The sequence below is a fragment of the Sparus aurata genome, chromosome 10, assembly GCF_900880675.1.
Source record: "Sparus aurata chromosome 10, fSpaAur1.1, whole genome shotgun sequence".
Taxonomy (NCBI): Eukaryota; Metazoa; Chordata; class Actinopteri; order Spariformes; family Sparidae; genus Sparus; species Sparus aurata.
In genome coordinates this window covers 20608530-20629508 of record NC_044196.1, presented here as the reverse complement: position 1 = coordinate 20629508, position 20979 = coordinate 20608530, and the positions used below count along the sequence as shown (strand labels likewise).

At 43.3% G+C, this 20979-nt stretch overlaps 2 protein-coding genes and 1 long non-coding RNA gene across 5 annotated transcripts; 2 read left to right on the top strand and 1 right to left on the bottom strand.

The window, feature by feature from the left end:
• Positions 1 to 3744: 3744 nt before the first annotated feature.
• Positions 3745 to 20710, bottom strand: dthd1 (death domain containing 1). Of its 3 annotated transcripts, XM_030429786.1 has the most exons (13): positions 20668 to 20710; positions 17399 to 17471; positions 16936 to 17055; positions 16118 to 16559; positions 14416 to 14911; positions 14011 to 14341; positions 13445 to 13624; positions 12625 to 12908; positions 11407 to 11562; positions 7587 to 7876; positions 5169 to 5419; positions 5018 to 5075; positions 3745 to 4820 (listed from the first exon to the last, which is right to left on the bottom strand). In XM_030429786.1, the coding sequence occupies exons 4-13, from the start codon at positions 16551 to 16553 to the stop codon at positions 4483 to 4485; spliced, it is 2820 nt and encodes a 939-aa protein (XP_030285646.1). In that variant the 5' UTR covers positions 16554 to 16559; positions 16936 to 17055; positions 17399 to 17471; positions 20668 to 20710; the 3' UTR covers positions 3745 to 4482. The 3 variants fall into 3 exon arrangements, with proteins under 3 accessions (XP_030285646.1, XP_030285645.1, XP_030285647.1); XM_030429785.1 differs by lacking the exons at positions 16936 to 17055; positions 17399 to 17471; positions 20668 to 20710 and adding an exon at positions 16735 to 16906; XM_030429787.1 differs by lacking the exons at positions 16936 to 17055; positions 17399 to 17471; positions 20668 to 20710 and adding an exon at positions 16735 to 16906 and having other exon boundaries at positions 12625 to 12887.
• LOC115589087 (uncharacterized) lies at positions 7934 to 11400 on the top strand. The gene is made up of 7 exons (XM_030429788.1): positions 7934 to 8435; positions 8602 to 8675; positions 8776 to 8944; positions 9706 to 9755; positions 9851 to 9988; positions 10075 to 10234; positions 10321 to 11400. Exons 2-7 carry the CDS (start codon positions 8641 to 8643, stop codon positions 10531 to 10533), a joined length of 765 nt encoding a protein of 254 aa, XP_030285648.1. The 5' UTR covers positions 7934 to 8435; positions 8602 to 8640; the 3' UTR covers positions 10534 to 11400.
• Positions 12882 to 14581, top strand: LOC115589089 (uncharacterized). Its single transcript, XR_003985473.1, has 3 exons — positions 12882 to 13187; positions 14046 to 14335; positions 14481 to 14581. It is a non-coding gene; the product is annotated as an uncharacterized LOC115589089 (long non-coding RNA).
• Positions 20711 to 20979: the final 269 nt, after the last annotated feature.

Below are 20979 nucleotides of genomic sequence, written 5' to 3'. Positions count from 1 at the left end.
TATGTTTCAGATCCAAATAGTAATCGGGATCTTGCGGATGTGAACATGTCTTATTTAATACCGCTTTAGGCTTGATTGAATTAAAAGGGACTGTAGGGGTTTGGCAGAAGTATGCACTCCACTGAGTGGTATTCTACTTATTAAAGAAATAATTTAAGATCTTGGGTAATATTCGTAGTTGCTTAGCTGACTAGAGTGAGATGAGAAACCGATTCCACTACATTTCTGTACAATATAATGAACCTACTGTCAGCAGCCAGTTAGCCTAAGGGAAAACAGGAAGTTACTGCACACAACAAAGAAATAGTTTAGCTTTGACTTACAACAGCGCTTTTGTATGTTTTAGTGAGCTTTAGAGGTGCGCCAACACAGATATGTTACCTTTGGTTAGAAACCGGCTAGCTGTTTCATCGTTTCCTGTCCGTGTCCTAACTTAAGCTAACTGGTTGCTAGCTGTAGCTTCATATTTAGCTAACCGTACAAATATGTGAGTGGTAACAAACTTCTAATTTTACTCTTGGCAATAAATAGAGTTAAATGCTACTTTAACTGGCTATAATACAGTTTTTTGCTTTCATGTGTTGAAGTAAAAAGTCTGGCAGAGTGGCTTAATGACTGCAGAGTACACCATCTGCTTTTCGATTGGTTCCTTAAGAAGCAGGAAATATTATGGAAAAACAAAGGCTGACTGGCACCATTTCTATCTGCTTTCATATCTCCATTGTAAACTGAATAAATAAATGAACTCACACTGCATCCTGTGTTTCCTATGGCTGTTACTCTGAGGGAAGAGGAAACTATCCAGTTGTCAGTTGAGCCGACAACGCCAAAAAACCAAACACCACTCGGAAAACTTCACTTTTAGATCAAGCGAAGTCCTTTTTATGCATGGGCTAAATCTTTGACTGTGTTGTTCAGAGACCGCAAGCACTGCAGGTTATATCTGATGTGTTTTTCTCCAGCTTCTCAAAGATTATGGTCGCGATGAGGACTCGACTGTGCTTGGATCTAAATTACCGCGAGGCAGTATGGTGTGTGATTGGCTCAATGAGCAAACAAGAGCCAATTAAACCCGCCTTTAATCAAAAATAATCAGCCATTAAGCTAGCGACAGACTTGCATAACTAAATTGTCCTTCCAGTTTCTTCACTTTTGCGCTAACAGCCAATTAAGCAACAGATCTCAGCCCGGGAGAAGATATCTGTATTCCCCCCCCCCCCCACTCTCCGGATGAGCTGCATCTGCATGGACCGTTTTTACCTTGACAGCTAAAACAAAAGTGAAAGAAGTGTCTGATCAAGGCAGAGAGGATTTCCGCGAAGAATGAAATAAATAAAAAAAAGGTCAGAGCGCTGATGATGAAACGAATGATGAAACGGATGAGTTTTTAATCAGAATCTGTCTATGCAGGCACCACGTGGGAATTCTTCACCTCATCAGCCCTCGGTACCCCCCCCCCCTTCCAACTGGACGACGGGCAACCTCCCAGAGTGCCTTGCTGCGTGGCCTTTTCAATAATGTAAAGGGGGAGAGAAGGGAGACAAAATGAGAGAGGAAACGATTTCCCGGCGCTGTGGGAGCCCCCTCTGTGACATTTACCTCTAGCGTGGCCCTCGATGTGTGTGTGTGTGTGCGTTTGATGGCCCTGCACCGGGCTAATGATACCCCCTTCTGGCAGCGCTCACTCGAGGCACAAAACCCTCCTGATAGCAATGCCACACATGTCCTTCGGAATCACAACCGAAGAGAGTGAAGAAAGAAGAGCGCGGCGATAATAGCCAATGACGGATTGTGAAGCATGTAAAAAGCGAGGTGTGGGAGGAACACTCGTGCCTAAGTGTGGCGCAGAGCGACGGCAGAAGGGCAGGAGGGGGGAAAGGTTAATGAATAGAGGAGACGGTTTTTGTCAGCAAAGTGACAGTGAAGGAGCGGGAGCGATCATCCTGTTTAATCCATCAGTTCCACCTGTTACCATTTCATACTTCATTAAGCCCCCTGTTTGCGGCACTGGGTGGTCTCCGCAGGGAGTCCCCTACCCCCCACCTGGACACATGGCATCTATCATTACCCCCCTGCTTCAGCTCAGGGCCTGCAGAATGTCACACAGCTGGAGCGGGAGGCTCTGACGACGGATGAAAAACAGAACCCCGGTGAATGACATTAAAAAGACAGAGCACACTTCTGCCACCCACAATTTAGTTAGCGTTGTCGGGCCACTTAAAGCAGGCTTCAACTAAGAGGGTTGACTTTTACGTGGGACGTAATAGTTGGGAAATTAAATCTCACTACTAGACTTCTCCTCCATGTTGGGTTAGCAGGTGAGGTTCGAAGTTTGTTCTCAGCTCAGTTTTGGATCATATTTGATATCTTGATCAGATATTAAATAGGCTTTATATAACAATTTGTAGCTACTTGCATGTATTAATGACTACCCGTGATTACCTGTGACATTCAGAAGAATTTCACTTTATCCACGTTCTTGAATGCCTCGCCTCGTAGCCTCTCTCAGTTTCGCTAACAGAGAGCAAGAGGCGAATGTTGGTTAAGAAACAGAGATGGTTAACATACTGTTAACTTATGAATGGCTTACAGCGCAACACAGAAGTTCCACGGTGCCCATTTTAGTCAACATTGACAATAAGGTCTTACTGTGTCCAGAATACCGTTGAAATCGTAATTACTTTTGAAACAATAGGTCCTTGATTTTAGGCCGAGGTAAACATCTCAAACTAGACAACAATATCAGTTTTGATGGCTGAAATGACAACTGGCAGATTTGATTGGCTGGCTAATTAAGCTAACGTGAGCGCCACAAAGCTGTCCCAGTGTTTCCAGCTTAATCATTTTAAAACGACAACCCTGCTACGGAGGTCCTAAATATGACCTTTATGGCTAACGGTTAGCCCACTACATAATATGCTACATGACTACTGAGGCTGTACCTTCCAGACAAAAAGTTAGCATCTTCAAAAGCTGTCGTTAAATCTAGCTCATGTAAATACAGAAACATGATTGTTTTTACGATAAACTTTAACCAACCAAATGTAATGTTAGCTAATAAAATGTTCCTTGATGACATTAGCTTACTAGCATAGGTAGTAATTAGTTTCCTGGCTTGCTACTCTATTGCAAGCTAGTTAATTGGATGAGCTAACGATCGTAGCTAACGTCAGAGACGACAAACACACAGTTTAATCTTTACACTTTTGCTTTTGTTCAAATTTAGGATTCAATTAGCTACTGTATAGACATTGATATCTTTTCATATGCTTGAAGGCAATACATTTTAAGAATATCCACACACTAAAATATGCATCTCAGCAATATTTTATTGGAAGGCATATCTAAAAAATATATACTTTAAACGACAATAAATCACTGATATATCTTGGAAGTTTTTCTGACTCAATATAAAAACATAGATGTGCCGTATTATGCCGAGAACGGAGTGCTCTGTGACCCAGTCAGCAGACGCCGTCAAATCTTAAAGATGACTCGGTGTCAGGGAGCTGAAAAGAGGTCACCGCTCAGTGTCAGCGTTTGTTTACGCGGAGAGAAGAGACGGCTGACTGGTCGTGTAAATCACCCACCTGTCTGTGGAGCCGAACTACAAAATAAAGTCTGAATATGAAGGCGCTGTCAGAGATTAATGCCTCCGTGGATGTCAGACTTTGAATGGGGAAAAAAACAAACTGAGAGAACTCACGAGAGATAAAGTATCTGACAGTCGGCAAACACGTACAGTGTGTTTTTTAAATGTATTTATTGGATTATAAAACATAACACGAGGTACAGCGTTGATTAAAAATGGCCAAACTGAATACTTTCTAATACATGATTGTCTGAAAGTGTTCTACGTGATGATCTACAGCTTTTCTTGCTTCAAATATGTCACATAAAATGCAAAGAAATATTACCCACTAGATTGGGTTCGGGTTCCCCAGGGAAAATAATATCAGGACAGAGACGCTGGGGAAAGTATTTCATATTCAAAATTAGATGAATCTTTTCAGGTATTTCTTATCTTTCTATTTTATTGATAATACAAAGTCTTCAGACCTCTAAAATGACTCTGTTACAACTGATGGACATCGTCGATTTAAGCCTTGGAAGAGAACACGGAATCACACAGTCCAATGCTGACCCCTTGTGGATAAAACAAAACATTACCACCAAGCTATTTAGCAGGCTCTGGCCATAAGCAGCATTGAAGGGGCACTACATTATAGATATTAAATTCCAACTCTGAAGTGAACTGAATAAACAACCAGAGGAAAATAGGGTCTCCAGAAACCTGTTTGAGAGGATTGGCAGGGTCTGCCGCACATAAACAAAGTAAAACAGTGGGAAACTCTGTTGTCCTTTAAGATCAGTTTGTTTATTCAGTCATGCAAATGAAGAGTTTGTTTGTTTAGATTGTTTAGGCATGAGCATGTTTTTCCTCTGATTAAAAATTCTTCCCCAAACTTACATAGTGCTCCTTTAGAAAGCCGCGCTATTTCTACTTTTTAAGCCTCCCTGCTTCACCGGGCCCTGCTGCCTGGTGGCTCGCAGCAGCAGCTCCCTGGCCAGGTCCGGCCTGCCGCTCTTGGCTAAGCAGTGAGCCAGCTGAGAGGCCTTGGGTTGGTGCGTGGCAGCAGGCAGCCCTCTCCTCCACATGGCCAAGGCGTGGAAGGCCTGGGTGGACAGGCTGTCCCCCGCCCGGAGCTTCACCAGCTGGGCGGCGCTACGACGGAGACGCAGGGCGAGGACCAGGAGGGCTACCTCTTCCTCTGAGAGCTCCCCGGACAACCAGAGAAGAAGAGAGTCTGAGAGGGAATCTGGGGGAAGGGCAGGAGATGACGGATGAGGTAAGGCAGGGAAGCAATAATCTTGAATCATTAGGCAATTAGTAGAGCCACAGCATTGTAAACTTTACATAAAGACATCAACACGATCAGAGAAGATGGACTTTTATGGTCGTACAAAAAATTTGACTTGGAATTGTAATGAATGAATGGTAAATAAAAAGATTCACCCGTCTCCTCGCATAACTTCACCCGAGCTATGATGGGCCGATTGATGGTTCTCACTTTCTGAAAGGAAGCGGAGTAAAACTTAAGAATATGCTTTTATTGTGAAGGTTTTCAACACCGCGAATTGGAGCTCCCCTTTGAATGCGTCCTCACCTTGGGCAAAGTCAGAGACAGCTTACAGACGGGCTCTCCCAGGAGCTTTGTGTCCATCGGGAGCGCTTCGTCGCCCCGCCGCTCCAGCCGACTTCTGGTGACCTTATAAAACACGGCCGTGCCCTTGTAGTGGGGGGAGCTGTAGTTCCCGAATGGGTCCACCTCTGTTAGACGCACCAGGAGCTGATTCTTCTGCTGACTGTGGAAGGTGATTCTGTCTTTAGGGACATCGTGTTGGTTGCTTTGACTACCTGTGGTGAAACATAGACGTGCAAAGTCTTGTGAATATGACCTGTGGTTCAAAGAAAGATGTCAGAGCAGTTGTGCTGCAGATATATCCAGTTATTTGGCAACAAACAGCCGGAAGACTTTTTGATTTACCGCATCAAAAATTCTTTTTGCCTCTTTCCATCCACATGAAGGCCAGGGTTCAGGTTCTGCATCATAAAGTGCTCTGAGAAAGTTTTTTTGCATAGATGAAACCTCAATGTTTGAATCCCATATCACAGTTTTGCATACATTATCTTTGAACTGTAACCATCATTTGAACTTTTCAAATAAGCAAATGGAATTGCGGTGGTGCTCTTGGACTAGGGCTTTTCAGGAAGAAGCGTCAGGTGTGTGTTGCCAAGGTGTCAAAGGAAAAAAACACTGGCTGCACGCTGACTGCAAATGTAAAAACAGTGGTAAATGTAAAACAAGTCTACAGCCATGCTAGCTGCTCTGATGCTGTGCTTAAAGCAAAATGCTAATGTTAGCTTAGAATCACTATTATTCACATGGAGGTTCTGCTAATTTGTCATCGTCAGGTATGTATTCCTGTATATGTGTTTAAAGTCCATGTTCGATATTTACTCTTAGCCCCTTTGAACAGTTCTTCTGTGGCAGAGGAGCCACTTTCCACTTTCCACTATTATGCTAACATTTGAAAATTTGCACAAATTGCAAAGTTAATCAAAAGCTGATAGGAGTTTCATTAGTTTTGCAGGTATTTGGTCATACATTGAAACACTGAAAAGATGTAAATGTTGACCTTTTGACTGTAATCGATGTATTGTATGTATAATCACCAAATGTATTTAGATTCGTCCTCTGGGAACCATGATTGTTGGTACAATTTCATGTGTGCCAAACATTTTGGAGATTCGTACATGTTGTTACACCTAAAAGACGTAATAGGTTGATTGCTGTTATATCCCAATATGACATATATGACTGTCAGAGAGAACCAACAACAGGTGCACCAGACCTTTGACGAACTTGATCTTTGTTTTACCTATGGCCATGAACTTTGGGTCATGACCGAAAGAATAAGATCCGGGATACAAGCGGCCGAAATGAGTTTCCTCCGCAGGGTGGCAGGGCGCTCCCTTAGAGATAGGGTGAAGAGCTCTGTCACCCGGGAGGAGCTCAGAGTAGAGCCGCTGCTCCTCCACATCGAGAGGAGCCAGCTGAGGTGGCTCGGGCATCTGTTCCGGATGCCCCCGGGACGCCTCCCTCGGGAGGTGTTCCTGGCATGTCCCTCCGGGAGGAGACCCCGAGGAAGACCCAGGACACGCTGGTGTGACTATGTCACTCAGCTGGCCTGGGAACGCCTTGGGGTCCTCCCGGAAGAGCTGGAGGCAGTATCCGGGGCGAGGGAAGTCTGGGTGTCCCTGCTCAGGCAGCTGCCCCCGCGACCCGGCCCCGGATAAGCGCATGAAAATGGATGGATGGATGGATCTTTGTTTTCACGTGGTTAATGTTGTGAAACAGTCACAGTTTGGTCAGGTTAAGGCAACAGAACTACCTAGTTAGGTTAAGGACAACATCATGTTTTGGTCAAAATCAGTATGTTACTTATATAAAAGTTTCATTACGTGCATGCTTTTGATTTCACACAAGCCATGAACAAAGATCTCTTGGGGGAAAGTCCTGTGATTTTTTTGTCCAATCCAACCACCCCGTCCTCCTCCCTATGTTGACTCTGTGGCTCTTTATGCTTTGTCACCTGACTTCCTCCTTTGCTCCCCACTTAATTTCGACAGCCTGTAGAGGTCATTGCCTAACGACAAACAGAAATAGACTCTACAGCACAGACGTCCCATACGGCTGTTGGTTTGGTGAGAATGGGCAGAATACATCAGTCTGGATATATTCCCACAGCGGTGGGCCAGTAGACCAAAGTTTTTCCAGCCTGAGAGCCATGCTAGCAAGGCTAAAAACTAGAAAGCCTTTTCAGATGCCAAAATAAACAATATCGTAGCCCATCAGAGTAACAGCACCGGTCAATCATGAGAAAGTCTGGAAGAGATACAAGTAAGTTTCCTTGGCAATAGTCCCATAGCTCTTCTTCCATTTTTTTTGGTCCAAATACAGGCAGTTTTTCTTATGATACGGAATTCCTTTAGTAAGTCCATAGTCAACCTCACACCCTACCTGTGGAGGTGATGTTGCCACTGAACCTGAGGAGAAGCTGATCTCCCTCACGCATGTAGATCTCCGACGAGGCCTCCGATAAACCGCCGTACCCTTGCGCTCGCAGTTTGGACAGCTCCCAGCCGAGGTCCCTGCTGGGCAGGGCGGCCACCAGGACGGCGTGAGGCTCGTCCTGCCTGGGCTGGAGGACGACGGTGACCGCGTGGCAGCAGACCGACTCCTCCAGCTCCTCTGCCAGAGAGGCGAGATGGCAGGGCAGCAGCGGGGAGAGGAGACGCACCACCAGCAGCCTGAGGGGAGGGAGGTAGAGAGACAGAAGCTAAGTTAAGAGCTTGGCGGCGAGATAAGAGTGTTGCCGTAAAAAAGGAAAGGACGAGTCTTTTATCACGGGCCTGAATACAGACTTAATACACTTAAAGACAGAATAAAGAATGCATATTACCTCCTGAACATGTATTACTCTCTGGGAAAGCTGTTTAAGATAAGAAAGACGGAGAGAATTACAGGTCTGATATTCAAAATCAAAGTTTTAAGACTAAAAACAGTATCAGAAACTTCATTTCCCACATTGTCTCAGACGTCTTTAGAGATTACCTTACATTACCAGGGACTTACGTTCTGACATAGAAATACAAAAGCCTGGAATTCAAAGCATTTAGGCCCCCCTTCATCCATACCGCCTTTCCTAAACCCCTTATGTGATGCAAAGCTGGCTCTACATCTGGTTAGTTGCAGCGCTCCGCATTTCTTATCATGCTGCGCTCAAATACCGAACACGTCGACTTGAAAGGGATGTGCTCTTAACACCGAGAACCCCCCCCGGAGAGAAGAAAAGCAGTCGCACGAGCGGTGAGTGTTTGTAGATGTCTCGTCGATGTAGTTGACTCGAGATAAAACGAGGCAAGAACAATTCGGAGTAAAGGAGAAGCTGTGGTTGTTATTAACAACACGAGGAGGAAATGGGAAAATATGAGGAAGGAGTTAAACCAAGCGGTTGTGTTTTTTTCTTTTCTAGCGTCTCCACTGCCAGAGTCGGTCCTGTTGAACCCCCTTCATGTTGAAGTTTCCACCAGAGCTCCTTGTCCACAAGTGAGTAAGGAGCTGTGACTTTTCTGCCGACGTTAACTGTTGTCCTCAAACATGCCAATCCACATTCGTCAATTTTCTGTTTTCTGTCGTCTATGTCCAGGGGCAATGTTTTCTCCCTCCTCCACGTCGTGGGAGGACTCCTGATGACGGTCACTGCCGGTGGTCGTTGTGTGGATGTGGCCCTGAGGACGGCCCAGGACCCCGCTAACCTTCTGCGCCTGTCGAACACACTCATCGGGCTCGTGGGCCGCCGATACCGTACAAATGTTGTGAGAAACCTGAAACCATTGAACTAAAAGTGGAACATCAAAATATGCATATATGGCTGCTCTCTTGTGCTGAGACACTGAAATACTACAGGGTAAAAAAAAAATTAACGAATACATATGATCATGAAACTTCCCCAATTGATTACTTCGATTGAGACAATTATGTTTTGAATTACAAGTTTTCAGAAATTGTATTTTTAAACATGCACATGAGGCTTCATCTTATTTAAAGGGGCACCATGACGTTTTGGAGAAGAAAGTCAAACTTATAATTTGTTTATTTACAGTATCAATGAGGTAACAATAGAAACTCTGAAATTTTCATTTTCTCTCCACAACTGAGTAAACAAGCTGTTCTCGGAGGGAAAACAAGGTTCCCCTGAAGTTCAAAGAGAGGTGGCAGGTTCCGCCAAATATAAACAAAATAGAACAGTATAGAATTGTGTTGTCATTTGTGTTGTTTATTCAGCCGTGACAGCAAAGAGAGTTTGTTTGTTTTAGTTTGTCAATGAAGATATTTGTGTTCGGATTCAAATTTCTTCCCCAAAACTACATACTGTCCCTTTAACACGGGCTAATTACACCATATTTGCACCGATATGTTTCCAGGAAAGAAATCTGAATTAAAATAAACAAAAAGTTGGTTGTAAAAGAAAAATAACCCCCCAAAAAACACCTGTAGTGTCTGCACTTACATTTTGCCCAAGACTTCTGAGTCTAATTAAGTAAGTACTCACAACTTTTTTTTTTGTATCTTGCAGGCGAATTCTGTGGCAAAACGAAAAGTCAAACGGCTGTATTTCACTGACAGGTGTTGAGGAGGGCTTACATTACTCTCAAACATGAAGAATCAGTCACTGTAGTCCTGTCTTCATCAAATATTGTTTACTGTCCTGTTTTTTCCAGTTTCAACAGCCTCCTCGATATCACAAGATCAGCACTGCAAGGAACACAGGATTTGAAGGTTCTATGCTGGTTACCTGCTTTCCCGGAGAAGCAAACCGACCTGGAGCCGACCCCCGCTAACTGCATCTCTGCAAGGAGGTATGTAATCGAATGGAAACTGTTTTGGTTTCACTTCAAGCCATCTGTGATGCCTGAGAATTTTCGGTTTTCTGTTCCGTGGTCAGATGCAGGATTTACTACATCCTCATTCGTAGCGTGAGCAGACGGCCCATTCTGACACTGTGCATAGGAGACGAGGGCAGCGAGCTCAACACCTACAATCCTGCAAACCAACTTCTGTGGTTGGTCAGCTTCAGCAGCGAGGCACAGGCTCGAGGAGACGTGGTGAGAGACGGAAGGTTTATGATCATAACACGTCTCAAGGGGCTCGTAGGAGACTTTTAAGGGGTCTTTTTTTGTGTCTTTTTCAGATGTTTCTTTTTCTGAGTGGACAAACAGGACAAATCAGCGCTGGATCGGCAACAAACGAGCCAACGAGTCTGACCCTGGGCCTGTCTGCACTGTCCGTGGTCCTTTTCTGGATGCTTCTGCCTCACATCTCAGTTTGTGCTGTGATCTGTTTGGGTTGGATGGCGCAACGACAGATCCAAAGAATGCTGCAGTCACAGAAAAGCTCATCGTAACGTCTTAAGTGTCGAAGGCAGTTTAAGACAGAGAGAATATAAAATGCCCCGTGTTTGGGGTTTCTTAATCAAGGATCTTTCCAGGCACTCACATCTAATTTACTGTAACTCTCAGTATTTTCACCTTTTCGCAGTCTCCAACCGGTCTGGGGCCACTTCAGCAGGGCTTCTAACGAGATCAGAAAAACCTATTACCTTTTCTCTTGCCTCCCTGCAGTGGCTCCTTGTTAGCTTTACAATTGAATCTGCTGTTCTAATATTTTCTTTCTTCTACAAAGCAATATGTGGTCCTTGCCTCAAAGATACTGTATATCTGAGCCCCTGCAGCCATAAAACAGTCCAGTCAGACTCCATTTATCTGACTTTGTCTTTGATCAAGGGCATAATCAGTTATGATGGAGCCCACCCCCCCTTATCCACTGTGATTATGTGCATTTCTAAGAAAACTTCTTAAACACACTTTTCCTTTGATTGTTCGTGTGTTAGTTAATGTAGTTTTGGTGAATAAATTCAAAATTCAGAATTGTAATAGTTACAACAATAACAAGGTCAAAATAAAATAAAAAAAAATCCCCTGTAATTGAATGAACAAGCTTTTTTCCAAGGAAAAATAATGTCCCCAGAACACTAGAAACTAGAAAGGTGGCAGGGTCCGCCACACATAAACATGAAAGTGAAACAGTGTGAAATTGTGTTGTCCTTTAAGCTCAGTTGTTTTGTTAGTCTAGGCATAAAAACCTTTGATCTCTCTTAAATTGATGATAATAAATTCATGTGTTTTTGTTACATTTCCCGGCCATCCTGTAAATCTCTCTTGATCAAACATTTAAGGACTATTTAAATAAAGTTTAACTAAAACACCATATTGCAAACCTGTCAACGTTCTCTGCCAGCTCAAACGACACGACTCCATTCTGCTGGTTCCTGACTGTGACTTTATCCAAGACGCCCCACTGCTGGTCTCTTGAACCCAGAGCGATCAGCAACTCATCGGACATCTCCTTAGACTTCACAGAGGCACCCAGGAATCTGACGGAAAAATTAAAAGCAAGACTTGTGCTACTCATGACGAGACTGAGAGTCTACTGTTAGCAGGATGCTAACGATGCTTTGATGCTAAATCCTCATGTTAAAATACTGACATTTGCACAACGACCACGCTAACATGCTGACGTTAAACAGGTGTGACGTTTATCATGTTCAACATCTTAGCTCAGCTTGTTAGCATGTAACACTTTGCTACAATTTACACGTTCAAGCTGCGGTAAGCGTTGCTTTAGCTAACTTCCTGTCTCTGTCCTGATTTGATAAAGTGGACAGGGAAATGTATTTTATCTTTTACTGCATGAGCGGGTAGAGGAGAAATATGGCTTACTGACCAAACATTCTCTATTATATATAGAGCTATGTTATTAATTATTTTAACAAAAACATATAATTTACAGCAGCTTTAATCAATGAGATATTTAGCAGTCATTAACACTTAACAGTACAAAAAAGCACCACGGAGGCAAATGGAAGTTAGCCAAAATATAGGACACATGTCTGTTCAAAATGTCACGACAATTCATGTGATAGTTGATGTTTCTTTTGGAAAGTGATGGACAAAGTGACAGACTAACATGACCATGACTTCAGGCACGTTGTTAGCATGGCTCAAAGCCAAATTTCAGCTAAAACTTGTTTTCATCAGAAATGGTTTGTGCAACACATTCTTTCAGAAGCTGAAGCTTCAGCATGTAGCGGTGTGGTTGCAGATTACAACCAACTAAACACCCCTCGTCTCACTTTCCCCTACAGTGGCCACTAAATACAAGACAAAAACGTGAAAGGCTTTGTTTGGTGTTTGGTTTGTCCAATCTGGGCTTCCATAGAAACATGGCAATCTGGGGGAGGACCCACTCTCACTGTAGATATATTGTTGTGTTTTTTCGTTACCTTAGAATGAACTAAAGGTATCTAAAACACAAATATTTTCAGTGTCATGTGATTATACACTAATGATGACATACATTTTTCATTCCATTGCTGCTACTGGATTCCTCCAAATCCTCAAATACGTCAAATACAAAAAGCCCCCACTTAACTCACCTCCTCCTGTGGGGAGCAGGCTGATCCCATGGCGGACTCGCACTAATGGGACGAGTTCGGTGATCCTGCTCATCTCGCTGCTCTCTCGTGCGCCTCTTCTTTTCAGGATTTGGAGGACAAGGGAGGGTGAGAGTGAGGGGTCTCCTCAGGGGCTGAGAGGACGGGTGGGCGAGGTAGAGCAGTGGGCTTGTTGACACCACTGGGTGATAGTCATCGCCTCTTGACTTGACGGCAGCCAGGAGCGCAGCGTCCATGGGCTGGATCTGAGGCAGACGAGGAGACATCTGTTCTGCATTATTTAGGCAGCAATTTGGACGAAGATGCCGTGTGATATGAAAATAGTTTTGTTGTTGCCGCAGACTTGTTTTGCCGACAGCATTGCTGTTTATCAAAGAGAGACATGCAGAGGGGGAAGCGCTTGGTTTTTTGACGCCAGATCAAGCGACAAACTGCTGTGGTGAAGTCAGCGCACAGATGATTGGACTTGGAAGTCAATTCAAATATCGACCACAGCTGTTCATTTCTCTACAGCAAACATCAGTGGGAACTCAAGTTTGTGAATTGTAAGCAATTTCCTCTCTTCTCATCTCTTTGCCTCACCATGTGTCTGTTTTTTTTTTAATCTAATTTTGGAAGAGTTTTATTGGTTTGATTATCAAATTCTTGATCTCAAAGGTGTTTTACCCATTTCTCAATCCCAAACAGCCCTCGATCCATAACAACTCGACTCAGTAAACCTGTGATCACTGCTAAAAACACGCTTTGCCTTCAAAGTAAAGTGACAGATAAACGGATGCTGATTAAATCATCATCTCCGTACCATGGTTTGTGCCATCACCGGAGCCATGAAGGATCCTGGGAGGTAGTTAAGACAGATCCGGGGATCCATGGGGAGCTTGAGTGACAGACCCTTTGTGGGAACTGTGTAATTCTCTCTTTTTAGGCAGGAAACTACAGCAAACAGGCCCAGGGAGTACACCCTCACCTCTGCAAATGAGCCCTAAAGAAGAACAGAATAAAAGCATAAATGCAACAATAAACTTGGAAATAAAGCCCTCATGCTCAGTCTGGTTCTAGGTCGGGACACAGTACAATTACAGCAGTGTCAGTTGCTGGCCGCCTGTCAATTCATATTCGAAACAAACAAGGGGCCGGATATCACAGGAGAAACTGTTAACTGTAGCTGCTGTTAGCTAGTTAGCTCAGTTAGCCCTGCAGCTAGAGATTTGAACTGGGAGGTCGCGGAGCACGGGAATTTGGTGTTTACATAGCTTGCACAGGACGGGGCTAGCGGGTTAGCATCACAAACATTCTGAATGAAAATATTTTTGGATAGTTTCAGCAAAAACATTTTACACACAAACTGTGAGTATCAGAGACGTTTACCCTCTGTCCTCCGTACGTGCCTTCTGTTGTTACAGGAGTGACGTAGCTCACCCTCCTCACCCCGTCGACTATCTTGACGGCGACGTCCCTGTAGTTGCCACGGTACCGTGAGCAGAAAGGCACCGCCACAGTTACAGGAAAGGGAAATTTAGCTGCATCCCGAACTTTGACCCTGATCACCCTGCTGACCAGCTCCTCCGAGCCGCACACCATCAGGCAGCTGAGGGTGTCGGCCACCTCACATCTCAGGGCTTCGGCGACACCCATAGGTGCTGTGATAAAGCAGGCGTCCGGTACGCCTGAATGAGTGTCCTCCTGTTGACCGGTGAGCCTAGAAATAATATGTGCAAATGTGAATTCGAAGAACAAATAAAAGTATTCTGATGATGATACCGTCACACATACCCGACTGTGATCCATCCTTTGTTTGTCTCCTCCTTGCCTTTGCCACTTTCATTCGTCTCCTCCAGGAATTCTGTCTGGCTTTGAGGAGGAACACACTCCTGTTGACTCCCTTGACTTCTGACTGCTAACTCATGCCCTGTCTCTTCCACATCGTTACACTCAGGCCTGCTCAATCTGGAGTCTGATGCTTGTTCCGTGTCCGCTGAGGGCATCGTCCGACTTTGATCATCTCTGACTTCTGCGTCCTGTTTGTGCCCGGAGTCAGATTCAAGGGGTTCATGGGAGTTCAGGTGATTGGTGTCATCCTCAGGTTGTTCTGATACTTTTGGATCTCTGGCCTCCACAGTTGAGACCTCTCCCAATGTGCATGATTTGAGGATTTCTTTGTCTAGCTTAGCAATGATTGTGTTCAGTTTGTCTATAATGTTCTGTATTTCCTCTCCAACGCTTAGAAAAATATCACTGAAGGAGTCTGAACAAGGGGTGACTTTAGATTCTGTATCGAAAAACAAAACAGACATGATGAACAAAGGAAATAGTTTTATATTTAACAACAATACAATGTTTCAGTTTTCCCCGAAGAACTACAGAGTAAATTGTAGGTTAGTAATGGCTGATAATCAAGTGTGTGATTTTATTCAGGAATGTATTATTTCTGTGTAAATCTGTGCTCATATAAATGCCTGACAAATGGATCTGAGATAAATTCTTAAAAATAACTTTTGGTCCTGTCATATGAAGCTTCAACTCCTTTTAGCAAATATATTTTAAGTGACTCGTAAACAGATTTCTGTGTGTAAGCTTAAATTGACTTAATAAGATCCAAATCCCTCTGACCTTAACTAACATTCCTTAAATGTCAATGCACACTTCAACTCCTTTCATGCTTGCATTTAACTTCAACTGGCACTTGAGCTACTCTAAATGTTTTAGCTTTGGCTAATACTGCAACTCCTTCTCCTGCATTCAAGGAACTGACACATCAAGTCATGCCTCAAGTCACTGCCACATTTTCAGTTACACTGTCTCTTCAACTGCTTTCAGCACTGACACTTGAATTGACTTCAGCAGTTCTTACCAATGCATCAAATTCACCTGAACCTGATCTTCTTACGGTCTTTCAGGCAATACTTAAACCCCTTTTTGTGCTTACGTTTCGACTTCCACTGACACTTGAACTACTCTCAGCATCTTAACACTTCAACTTGCTAAAAATCAACTGCTACATTTGCCTTACACGTAGGTTTTAAATTGCTTTCATGATTTAAGATCGCTCTCTTCAACTGATACCTCAACTCCTTCAACAATGTTATTTACTGACTCTTCAAATGCTTTCAGTAGGCACACTTAAACTGACTTCAGCAGTTTCAGAGGTGCTTTATATTCTAACTCCCCCACCGAATACAGCTGGTTCCCTTTTTAATTATTCCGCCTGGTGCCCCTCAAACATCCTGAATCAACATGGCTTCATCTGCTCACAATTTGCCCTGCATCAACACTTGGACTTCTCTCAGTATTACGACTTCATCTGACATTTCAACACTTAAACTCCTTTAACTGCTTTAACATTAGCTGCCACTCTGATGCCATTTCAAAGACTCTAACATGTGTATCTATATTTGTTTTAAATCCAATATTCAGTTTTTTGAAACTCCTCAAAAAGGCTGTGAAGGATGTGCATGAGTCAGATCGACTCACGCACCTGTTGTTGATGGATGCTGATGATCGCCGCCCCCTGCTGGAGGCTCGGCCAGCATGTGGGCACACTCTCTGAGAACTTCTCTCCATGCTGTCACTCTGTCTGAGTGAAAAACACCCAGCTCCCTCAGCACCTCCATGGCTTTCTGCTCGCGCGCCCTCTCCTCGCGCTCTTCATCAGCATTCCTCCCTCTCTCCTCATTCTCCTTTTCGCCTTCCGCCGGACAGAGCGCCTCTCTCTGTGCTTCCTCTGTGCCTGGCTCCTCTCTCGAGCATCTCCTCCCACCCACCGCTCCGTTGTGATGATCTCTGCGGCGTCTGACAGCTTCTAGCCTTCGAATGGACTCAGTCAACAGGTGGAGGAGACTGTCCTCCCTCCTCCTGTCTTGAAGAGGCTCAGCTTCATCCTTCTGTTTATTCAGGTGCAGGTTTTCATCCATGCTGAGCTAAAAAATAACAAAAAAAACAACAGATAAAAGTCAGAGGTATCAAATCTGGCCTGTTTTATGTCCCTTTTTCATACCATCTTGCATGTGGCAAAAGTAATTCGCTCCCCTCAATACATTTTCTTTGTGAATGGAATCAAAATATCACTAAAATACACCGCATTCCCTTGTGTACCTCCTTTTATATTTGAAGCTGAAGCCCCCTTGTTCGCTGTGTCCTTGGCATTGACTGTTGCTGTGTACAGCGTTCCTTGTTTGGGAGCCAATGCTGTATTTATATGGCTGCCAGCAGTAAAACATGTTGCCAAGGCGAAAAACCCCCCCGGAGGCGTGGCGGAGAGGGACAAAAGAGGAGCCACGGTGCAAAAAGACTCACAGGAAGACAGAGTGCTGTCCTGCAGACATCTCGTCCCTCTCCTCTATTCTTCTGTCACTCATTTTACTGGCTTGCATGTCCGGACAGTAAAAGATGTCAGCTATTTAACTTCACCCAATTCTGCATCATAAAAACACAAAAAAAACCAAAAAAACATGTGGCTGTCAGAAATGTTTTGAAGGTCAGACTCTTATATTAACGTGGTGGCTCTAGAGCGTTTTACTGACGTGTAAAGAGACAAAAACAGTGAAACTGAAGTGTTATTTTGTGGGTGTCCTGTGGAATTTACCAGACATCCTTAGTGGAACAAGTGTTTACATCTGGCACTAAAGGCACGCCAGAGTAAAACTCAGTCCACAGTCTAGTCCGCTCTGAGAATATGTTTCCTTAGGATACACAACATCCACAACATTTAATTACTCCATTACATTTGGTTTCATTTACATTAGTAAGACATCCTCACCTCAAATCAGTGGAGGATGCGGGATGCAGGAAATGAAGCGTTAGATGCTCAGTATTTCTGAAGGAAGCTGTACCTGCGGGTCAGAAGGACAGGATGCTAACCATTAAATAAAGTTATGTTACATTAAAATTTGAAGTAACAGTTGAATTTTGCTCATCAAAACAGGTTCAAGTTCAAGTTACTTTATTAGTACCCAGAGGTAGACTTTGTTAAATACAAGGTAAATACAATTATTTTAATACAAAGCCAGCTTTTTTTCTTTTCAGAAAACATCTGAATCTACCATTATAAACTACTCTGGTTGAACAGCTTTATTCATTTGAAGAATAGTGTGTTACTGTTAGCCACCATGCACAACACCAGCACCCTGAAACCGAGGCAGCTGCATGTAATTCAGCACACTGTTAATTTTATTTAATTATTTACACCTGTACTTCACCCACTGTGCAGCACTCTGTCGCCATCATGTGGCTGATTCTGCACACTGCACCCTGTTATTTCATTCAGTCATGTATCACTTTTTATTTTATTTTACAGTGATGATGCGGATCGATAGAAGGAGAAATACTCATAACGAAAATATTGACAAGATGCGTTTTCGAAAGATGTTTAAAATGTACAGCGGTACATTAAAGGTGCATTGTGTAGTTTTAAGAGAGAGGAGAAATGTTCTCTGAGTGATAATCAAGACAGAATAAACATGAGTGAATACATAGTCGATTTCACGCTGTGTGCTCTTGTTTTTATTTGCAGGATCCTTCTTTTCCCCTCTGAGGACGACTTGTTTACTCAGTTATGGGAATACATCAAATAATTCATTCTGAGTTTCTATTATTGCCTCATTTGTATTGTATATTTTAACTTTCTGAGTTTGAATTTATCTTCCAAAAACAGCGTAGTGCCCCTTTAATGATAGAAGTTGCAATGTTATAGAGAACTGCAACTTTTTATCTGAGGAAACTGTATTTTATTCAATTTTAACTGTATTTTTCTATAGTTGGAATGACATATAAACGTGATCTTTAAACTTAAATTCAAGTTTATTCATCATGATTTATTTATTGATTTATATTACAGTTACCACTAGCAGAAACAGTAGTGATAGTAATAAAAGTAGTGACATATTAGCTATCATAAAACAACTTAATGTATATGGTTATACACCATACAATAGTGTTTAATCCGTCAATTCTCTTGACAGAGAAAGCCCCGGCATACACAGTATACATACTGCATTCTACGCCCCATGAAAATAAACTAATATGATAACTGAAGATGAAATAGCGAAACAAAAAGTGTTCTTTCTTTCCTCAGGACTCGCTTCACTAAGTGTGCCAGGCAGCCCGCAACATTCCTGTCTGTGTTGAATGGAGCCTGGGGCCTCAGGATCAGGCTGGGACATGCACGTATTCCCAACAAAACATCACAAGTGCCTCGACTTTGCTGTTCTCCAGTGCTTATCACATGCGAGTGCGCTTTCTTATTGTGGAATGGGCTTGCTCAGAACAATCGGAGCTCAAAGAGATTGACTTCTCTGTCAACATCAGTGCTGGGAGAAGTATTTAGATCCCGAAGTAAAAGTTCCAACACCACACTTGAAGATACTCCACTAAAAGTCTTTTATGAAAAACAAAGTTTAAAAAGTTAAACTACTCTGTCAGTGTTTTCACGCTTATATCTGATGTTTTTGGATGAACATCCCTGCTGCATTAGTGCTGCATATGCTGAAGCTTGAGCTCGTCTTAACTACTTTATATACTTTTGGATAGTTTAATATACGATCGTCATAACCTTATGACATGTCTGCCCTGTGAGAACCACCTATCTCTGAGAAGTTTTCATGAGCTTATTTAAACAGCCTGTTTGCAGCTTTGTGGGAAGGCAGCTAATCCAATTGGATTTGTAAACAGTTTATTTAGCTTAAGCAGTAGGAGGATTTACTTCACCGATAGAGGAGCACTTAATCCTTTATCACAAAAAAATCAAAATAAACAATGTGTGCAGGAAAGGTTTTCACTGGATAAGAACGCTATAACAAAAATGTAATCTGAAACGTAACTAGAAACTAAAGCTGTCAGATAAATGTAGGGAAGTAAAAAGTTCAATACTTGCCTCTGAAGTACAATCAAGGGAGAAATGTACTTGATAGCACATTTGAGTAAAAGTCTTGAGATACTTTTGCTAATATTCAGGTTCATAATCTCATTTTGGCTTCTACTGGAATAGGTCAAAATGCTTTAATGCTCAACACTTTTAAAAAAATTCTGTCCAGTGCTACAGCACAATATCCCCCTGTCTATCGTAAATGCTCTGTTTTAGCTCCTGTCTCTTTAAAGCCCCGCCTCCCAAATACCCAGTCTTTTCTGATTGGTCAGCTCACACACGCCTGACCCTAACAACGACAGAGCGGCAGCGCTCAACTGATTTTCATGTGCCAAACTAGCCGCAAGGCATACATTATGCAAATGTGTGAATCTGAGACGTAGTGTGATGTCACAAAGTCACAGAATTAAAGGCGGAACCAGTGACGAGGCGTTTCAGGAGTAGTGTTTTCTGTGGGAGAGAGGAGCTTCTGCAGGTGTGGGCTTTGACCTTCTTAACCTTAATATCTTTTACAAGCATAAGAACATATAAAACATACAAACACACTGACTAAAATGACTCCCAGCTAATACAAATTCTCAAATTTTCTGGGTGTGCGGACCAAAGACTACCGCTGACTGAGCTGGCTAACTTATGGTTGTGCGCCCTGCTAACCTGAATTGGGATAAAATAATCGAATCGCCTGGCTCTTCTAGACTTTCCAAATTATATTGGACCGAACAGCTCAAATCTGTCAGTGAAACGAGTCATTGTGATACTTCAAATCTATCCACTGTTTTAGAGAAACTTCTTTTAAAATGGACCCCAGAGAGCATCACGTGACGTTGTAATTACGAATTAATAATTACGGCTTGTAGTAGAGTAGAGCCAGGCTGTCAGATGTAATGGAAAAGCGTCATTGGGTGCACCTGTAGTAGATAAAACAGGGTGCCACTGAGGAAGAAAACGACTTTCTGTGATGACTCTCTGTGGGCTGGTGCCCAACCACATTCAGCTGGTGGCCTTGCTTTGTTTTTGCCCCTAGATTCCGGCACTGCCACCAAGCAACAAGGCTAACTAAAATTGTCAAATGATACAGTGGAGTGAAAAGTACAATATTTGCCTCTGAATTGCAGTGAAGCATAAGTATAACGAAGCAGAACATGTAAATACTCGAGCATAAGTACCTCAGACTTCAGTACAGTAGAAAGCTACTCCCCAGGCACAGTGGAGTAGAAGTAATACTAAAGCCAAAATAAAAATACTTGTTGGACACTGCACTCCACTGGATGTTCTCACTCACACTCCAGCAGTGATTACAGCCTGCAGTCGGGAGTTTTGAGGTGAGGACGTCTGCTGGTCTCGAACTCGCGGCCCTGCTCAGAGACGGGGCGTGGAGCTGGCTTTCACACACACACAGCGGGGCACAGACGGAAACGAGAGCCCGGCGGCTGCGAGGGGGGCTCGGGACGAAGGGCGAGAGCGGACACGGCGGCGAG